We start from the raw sequence: 7,196 nt of genomic DNA, 5'->3' as shown, positions 1-7,196 counted from the left end.
TCTTAATTATTAACTAACTAACTAACTAAAAAATAATTATAGCTGATTTAGGATTGGCAGATAGCCTAACAAAAACTTCTGGATACGGAATGAACCAATATGTAATTCTTTATATTACTTATAGAAAGCCTACTTTCTGAAATAATTCTTAATTTTACAGTTAGGAAACTGGCTATTCTAAGCTCCAGAATGTTATGATCCAAATAAATTTCAAGATTATGCAGATGAATACTAAAAACTAGGATTAAACATAAGCATAAAGCCAACTATTAAGGTAAATTAGTTACAATTTAAACAAATTTTAACTTGTTTTTTCTATTAAAATAGAGTGAATGTTTCTCATTAGGTAATTAATAATTTTAGTTATTTGCATATAAATATTTATCTACTTTGATTGATTATTGAACAATATATACATTAAATTCTCAATATTTTGGGTAATAGATATACTTAGATTTTTGATAAAAAAGTAAGTATAATTTATTTTGATTTTGAATTGTTTTTTTTGGCGTTTGATTTATTTCTAAAAAAATAAAATTAATTTGCTTTCATTTTAAATTTAATTTTTAATGAATAATTTTAGAAAAAATTAATTTGCTTTATTTTGAATTATATTTTTTTAGTTTTTTGTTAATTCATTTTAGAAAAAATTAATTTGCTTTTATTTTGAATTATATTTTTTTAGTTTTTTGTTAATTCATTTTTAGAAAAAATTAATTTGCTTTTATTTTGAATTATATTTTTGGTGATTGATTTATCTCTAAAGAAATATTTTAAAAAACAAAAAAAAATCAAGCTAATCTAAAAAATTAAATCATTTATTTCAAATGTATTAAATTGTTTAAAAGTTGGATTGTAAAATAATTAGTTTATAATCTTAATAGTTTTTTAATTTTATTTGTAATTTATAGTTTGAAAAGAGTATTTTTTAACATAAAATATTTTAAGTTTTTATTGAAGCAAAACTAACTAAAATCTTTTAATCATTCATTATTAAATTGTGTCAAATTATGTTAAGCAAAGAATTAATTAAATCTTATTTGTAAAACATAGATATAAATTAAATAAAAAAAACTAAAATATAATCTTAGTATTTATTTTTTTTAAGTATTTTATTAAATCACTCATTTTTACATTAATACTCAATTTTGCTTAAATAAAATATCTTTGTTTTATTTTTAATTAAGCTTTTTTTATTGTCTCTTTGTTAACTAAGCAACTTTGAATAATACCTTTTAACAAAGAGCAATCTCTTCTTCTGGTAGCTATACTGAAATTTATTAGGTCTGTAAATTTATTTAAGGTTATTGCAATAAATTATTTCCACCTAAAGCATTATTGTTTAATCCAGATAGCAATTATTTATTTTCTCTTAGAGCTTCTTTAAATTTTTGTTGAATCTAATCAATCTTTATTTTTATTAATAGAAAAAAACAAAATTAATTTTTTTAAAATTAAGTAAAATATAAAATGTTATTAATATCTTATAAAATAATGATAAAATACTAATATTTTATATGATTCAATTCAACTACATAATTTTTATAAATTAAATTGATTAAAAAGTATTAAGAGCTTTCATTCATTTCAAAAAATAAATCAATGAATAAAATATTCAGTTTGGAGAAAGCAAATGATTTTAGTAATATTCACATTACATTGTAATATAAACTACTTTAAATTTTAAACTTTTTTAAAACTTCAAAATTTCTAATCGATATAATTTAATTTGAATAATAATTATATAAAAAATTGACTTTATTATAGTTTTTAAATTATATGATACATAAATGAAAAAATCCCTTTATAAGTGATAACAAACCCCTTTTTTAAAGATATTAGTTTTCCTTTTAAACAACTATCTAATATATTCAATCTATTTATATTTTAGGTTAAAAAACACTTTTTCAAAATATTAAATAATAAAATATATAATATTATTGAAACATTTTATATTTATTCTACCTTTCACTAGTTGTTTATCATTCTTAAATTAGAGATAACTAATCTTTTTGATTTATGACACCTTCTTAATACTTGGAATTTTTATGATTCATTCATAGAGCTAAAATTTTTATAATAAATCAAATAAAAGCTATTTAATAAATTCAAGTAGCTTTTTTGTTTTACGTTCATTTTTATAATTTAAAATATCACAATCCAAAACAAATAAACTATTTTTACTCAAGGTAATGTCAAATTTGATAGATTAATACAATTTGCTAAACCAGAACCTAAGCGTGATGCACCCATTGCACGAATTTAAGAAAAAATATATCATTAATTAGTTAATTAGAAGGTAAAAATATGAAATAATAAGATTAATTAATTAATAATAAAAGCAAAAGTTGAAAATAAAATGATGAGCTAATAAATTAACAAAGAAAGAACAAAAAAAGCAAGCACAATAAAAAGAAAAAGAAATAGAAAAAAGAGCTTTATTTTTTTAAATTAGTTTTTATAATTAAGAATATCACAATACAAAATAAATAAAATATATTTTTACTGAAGTTCAAGTATCAAATATAAGAGATTAGTGCAATTTGTTAAAGCAAAACATATGCTTTATGCACCAATTTTATTATAACTTTTTTAAATATAGAAGAAAACATATATTATTAATTAATTAGAAGAAAAAATATAATATAATACGAAATTATCGTATTAATTAGTAATAAAAGCAAAATTTGAAATTAAAAAAATTAGCTAGAGTAGAATCCGACTAATAATTTTTTTTTCACCCTTTTTTTGAACCAAAATATTGAGAGTTTATTGTAGATAGATATATATAGATATTAAGATAGTTGGATATTCAATTCGATAAAATGTTTAATAAATATTAAGGTTATCTAATTTACCTTATGGTTTAAGACTTCAAAAGCACTTTAATGTTCAAGAAGCATTTGCCATTGAATTACAGCAATGAATTTGAGTAATTCACTTACAAAAACCAGCTTAAGTTCATAATTAACGGATTAACTTAATTCAAGCCAGAAGATAGGTTATCGATAAAAGACGTTTTAATTATATTAAAAGGAATTATTTCATTTGAATTTTAACTAGATTAGAAATTTATCGAATTCATGGATGATCATGATCAAACCACTTAGCAATTCATTCGCAAATTCAAAAAAGACATTGAATTTGTTTAAAATTCTTCACAGAAATTTTATCCTATTATGTAACTAACTAACTTAATTCCAACAAATTATGAATCTATTCTTAACATGTTTTCTAGTAAAAAGGAATAGGACTTCATCTAAGAGATTCTCTCAAAGCAATAGTAAGGACAGGTATAATCAATTCTAACTTATTGTTATTTTTAAATTGTGTAATTTAATAATGTTTTCAATATATTTTATAGGATGCAATAATCTCTCAGTTACGCCAATCAAATATCTAATTAGAATAACAAATTAAATCATTTAAAGATATTCAAAAGCAATTAGAAAATGAATTAAAAGCACTTAGAAATCAAAAAGTTTAGTTGGAAGCAACAACAGTTGAGTCAAATCAAACAATTATCTTGCTAAAATAAGAAATAGAAAAATTAAAGCAGACTCAAAAAACATTAGAAAATGATTTGAAAGCATAATCTAATTAAAAGCAGAATATTTAGAATTTGAATTCATTTTAACTTTTCGTTTCTTAATAGCAAATTAAAAAAAAGGAAGTAAGTTTTTTAGAAAGCAATTAAATTATTACAAATAATTTATTATTTTATCTTAATATTAAACAATCAAGGAAGAAGAAGCTTTAAAAAAGCAAAAGCAAAAACAAGAACAAGAAAAGTAATTTCAATTGCAAAAAGCTTAAAACAAGTAATAAATTAAAATTTTCTACACTTAGAAAATTAACTAAATGGTTAAGTTCATATTTAATTTAAATTAATTTAAGACAAATTTATTTTGTTTTAGTTAATTTAAATTCAATTAATTTTTACACAACAAGCCAAAAATGAAACATAAAAAGTAGTTTATAATAGAGTAATCAAACAAACAAACATATTAAATTTTTAAGAATAAATCTAAAAATATAAAAATAGAAAAAGCATATTTTCCAAAATTTTCTATTTATTTCCTCCATTTTATATTTAATGAATGTTAAAAGTTAAAAATAACTTGAATATTAATTAATGCTAGGTAAGTTGATTGATCTCTTTCTACATTGCTTGCTAAATTTATATATTTTTAGTAGATAAATTTTTATTAATTATTTAGGTAAGAGTATTTTTAAGAATGAATATCTTGCCAATTTAAATATAAAAAATAGAAATTATTTCATGATTACAAATTAATTTTGAGTCAGTAACCTTCAAACAATATCTTAAATTTTATTTTGATCAGAAATTTAATTTAAAAAAAGAATAATATAATAAGCAAACTAGCCAGCAAGCAAGCAACAAATTCTATTAAAAATTAAATAATTTTCATTTTTCAATTTAGTTTTAAAACATAATTTTTTAATTTATTTTTGAAATAGTTTGTTTTAAGAATAACTATAAATATTTTAATATTAATAAATAATAGGAAAAAGTAATTAGCATAAATATATTTATTTATTTACCAACACAAAATCTTAAAAAACAAACTTATAATTTCAGTGCAACATATACTTTTTTAATTAATTATTGGAGATTGTATCACCATCTTTTAATCTTATCTTTATAATTAGAGGGTAATATTTTATTTTATTATTATTCATTAATTTTAACTATATTATCAATTTATATTCAATTCATTTATTCATTAATTAATTAATAAATCAAATAAATAAATAGATAGTAACATTTTGAAGGAATAATTCTGATTTAATGTTGATTTAATCATTTTAAATTTAAAATAGTCTGTAAATTATTAGCTAATTTTATACTTTTTAATTAATCAATCTACTCACTCAGAATATAAAATAATTATTTATCTTTTAATTAAAAATAGGGTGTAATCATTAATTAATTAATTATTTATTAAAGAAAAAATCATCGCTTTCTTTTTGATTTAAATAAACATGGGAACTTATTTATTTATTTTAATATTCTAAATAGTTGGTAATTTATTTATTATTTTAATTTACATTCTTCAAACTATTTTATTTAGATTTTTAAATGCATGCTCAATTTATGTTTAATTTTAAAAATAGGTGGTAATTAATTAATTTAATTGATTGAAGAATTTCAGTAAGATTAAAAATTCCTGATGAATTTGTTTTCTCATTTAAAATAGCCAGTCATTCATTCATATTCTTTAAAAATTTTAGTTAGATTAAAAAATAAATCCATATTTAATTTATTTTTCAATTAAAAATAGTTAGTAATTAATTAATAAATATTCTTGAAGCATTTTAGTTAGATTAAGATAAATATACAAATCAATATACTTACTTCCATGATTGCTTACTTACTTACTGAATATATTTTAATTTTCAAAATAGTTTGTAATGAATTAATTTATGCTCAATTAGAATAAAAATAATGCTCAATTTATTTTGACATATTAAAAATAGCTAGTAATTTATTAATTAATTAATATTCTTGAAGCATTTTAGTTAGATTTAAAAAAAGATGTGAGATTGATTCATTTTATTTATTTTAAAAAATAACAAATAATAAATTAATATTTTGATTTATTTTAGTTAAATTGAAAAATAATATTTAATTTACTTTTATTTAAAAAATAGGATGTAATTAATTAATATTGTTGTAGAATTCTATATTCAAAGATGCATTCTGATATTTTAATATTCAATACAGTCAGTAATTAATTAATTAGTTTGTTAAATTTCTTGAACAATTTTATTTAGATCTAAATATGCATGCTGAATTTATTTATTTATTTCTATATTAAAAATAGTGAGTAATTAATTAATGAATGAATATTCTTGAAGCTTTTAGTTATATTGAAGGATTTTTCTATGCTAAAAAAATGTTCATATAAAAATAGGGTGTAATAAATATTAAAAGATATTTTTTAATAATAAAATTTTATATAACTTTTATTATTAAAAAATAAATAGTTAGTAATTAATTTATTAATTAATTAATCAATCACTCATTTTTAAAGATTTTATTTACATTTGATGAAACTCCACCAATAAATAAATAAATAGTCTTTAATAAATAAATACCAAAATTAATAAATAAATAAATGAATAGCGAGTAAAATTTTTAGAAACTGTCTTTTAGCTAGATAGAAAATTCAGATACAAAGTTTATTTTATTTACAATCAACTTAGCCAGTAATAAATTCAAATAATATTTCTCTATTTATATATTCATTCCCTTAGTTTATTACTAACATACATACTTACTTACTTATTTATTTAGTGAATTAGTTAGTTTTTAATAAGTTAACTAATAAATTAATTAGTTATTTAGTTAGTTAGTTATTTAACTAGTAAGCTATCTAACTTGATTAATGGATTAATGGATGAAAGGATAAATAATTAAAATAAGAATATTTTGGAATTAATAAGTTAATTAATTAATTAATTTAAAATGAAAATTAGGTAATAGATAGATTCAAACTATTTTTTAAATCATGCTTTTATCAAAAAAATCATATTTGTAAATAGAAAGTAATAATAAATTTAATGCAATCAATTTTAGTTATAATATTTATTTTAAATTTAAATTCGATATAGCAAGGAGTAATTAATGTTTTCAATTATTTTTGATAGAAGATTCTGATTGAGTAGCATCATATTTATTTAAAAAAGATAGTAATATATATTTTTGAGTAAATAAATTAAATTTTAAAAATATATTATAATATCAAATAGCATGTAAACTATTTTAGTTATTTGTCATAAGCAGAGAATTAAATTTATTTTTTATTTCAAAAAGCGGGTAATTTTTTCATAAATTAATTAATTTATTTTTAATTTATTGATTTATTTATTTACTAAATTACTTAGCTACTTATTTAAATTATTTTTAAACATAAATAGAAGGTAATTAAAGAAGATTATTTATTTATTTTAAATATGGATCAACTCTAATAAAAATAGGATGTAAATATAATTAATATTAATTCCAATCACCAAAATAAATCCATTCTTTATCAAAAATAGCAAGTAATATTTTGAGAATTTTTGATAGATATAGATAAATTGAAAGACAGAAAGAAATACAGATATACATACATAAATACATAAAGAAAGACAAATAAACAAACAAACAAACAAACAAACTGATAGAT

General features: G+C 18.1%; 4 protein-coding genes across 4 annotated transcripts in view; 3 read left to right on the top strand and 1 right to left on the bottom strand. All coding sequences in view use genetic code 6, as the record gives it.

Moving 5' to 3' along the window:
• TTHERM_01558040 (kinase domain protein, putative) overlaps positions 1–93 on the top strand; it is a gene marked incomplete at both ends in the record, with an annotated part of 834 nt that extends 741 nt beyond the window's left edge. Inside the window, one exon of the mRNA XM_001007868.3 lies at positions 1–93. This exon is cut by the window's left edge and continues 356 nt beyond it. Coding sequence (XP_001007868.3) covers positions 1–93 — 93 coding nt within the window.
• Positions 94–1,120: 1,027 nt separating this feature from the next.
• Positions 1,121–1,522, bottom strand: TTHERM_001558033 (hypothetical protein; the record flags this gene model as incomplete). Its single annotated transcript, XM_012795575.1, has 1 exon — positions 1,121–1,522. Exon 1 carries the CDS (start codon positions 1,334–1,336, stop codon positions 1,121–1,123), a length of 216 nt encoding a protein of 71 aa, XP_012651029.1. The 5' UTR covers positions 1,337–1,522.
• Positions 1,523–1,961: 439 nt separating this feature from the next.
• TTHERM_001558026 (hypothetical protein) lies at positions 1,962–2,363 on the top strand (the record flags this gene model as incomplete). Its single annotated transcript, XM_012795574.1, has 1 exon — positions 1,962–2,363. The coding sequence occupies exon 1, from the start codon at positions 2,049–2,051 to the stop codon at positions 2,361–2,363; it is 315 nt and encodes a 104-aa protein (XP_012651028.1). The 5' UTR covers positions 1,962–2,048.
• Positions 2,364–2,861: 498 nt separating this feature from the next.
• TTHERM_01558020 (kinase domain protein) lies at positions 2,862–4,125 on the top strand (the record flags this gene model as incomplete). The annotated part of the gene is made up of 4 exons (XM_001007866.2): positions 2,862–3,181; positions 3,239–3,293; positions 3,365–3,673; positions 3,745–4,125. The coding sequence occupies 4 exons, from the start codon at positions 2,862–2,864 to the stop codon at positions 4,123–4,125; spliced, it is 1,065 nt and encodes a 354-aa protein (XP_001007866.2).
• Positions 4,126–7,196: the final 3,071 nt, after the last annotated feature.

The sequence above is a fragment of the Tetrahymena thermophila genome, assembly GCF_000189635.1.
Source record: "Tetrahymena thermophila SB210 genomic scaffold scf_8254809, whole genome shotgun sequence".
NCBI classification, from domain to species: Eukaryota; Ciliophora; class Oligohymenophorea; order Hymenostomatida; family Tetrahymenidae; genus Tetrahymena; species Tetrahymena thermophila.
This window is presented reverse-complemented; position numbering and strand designations above follow the sequence as displayed.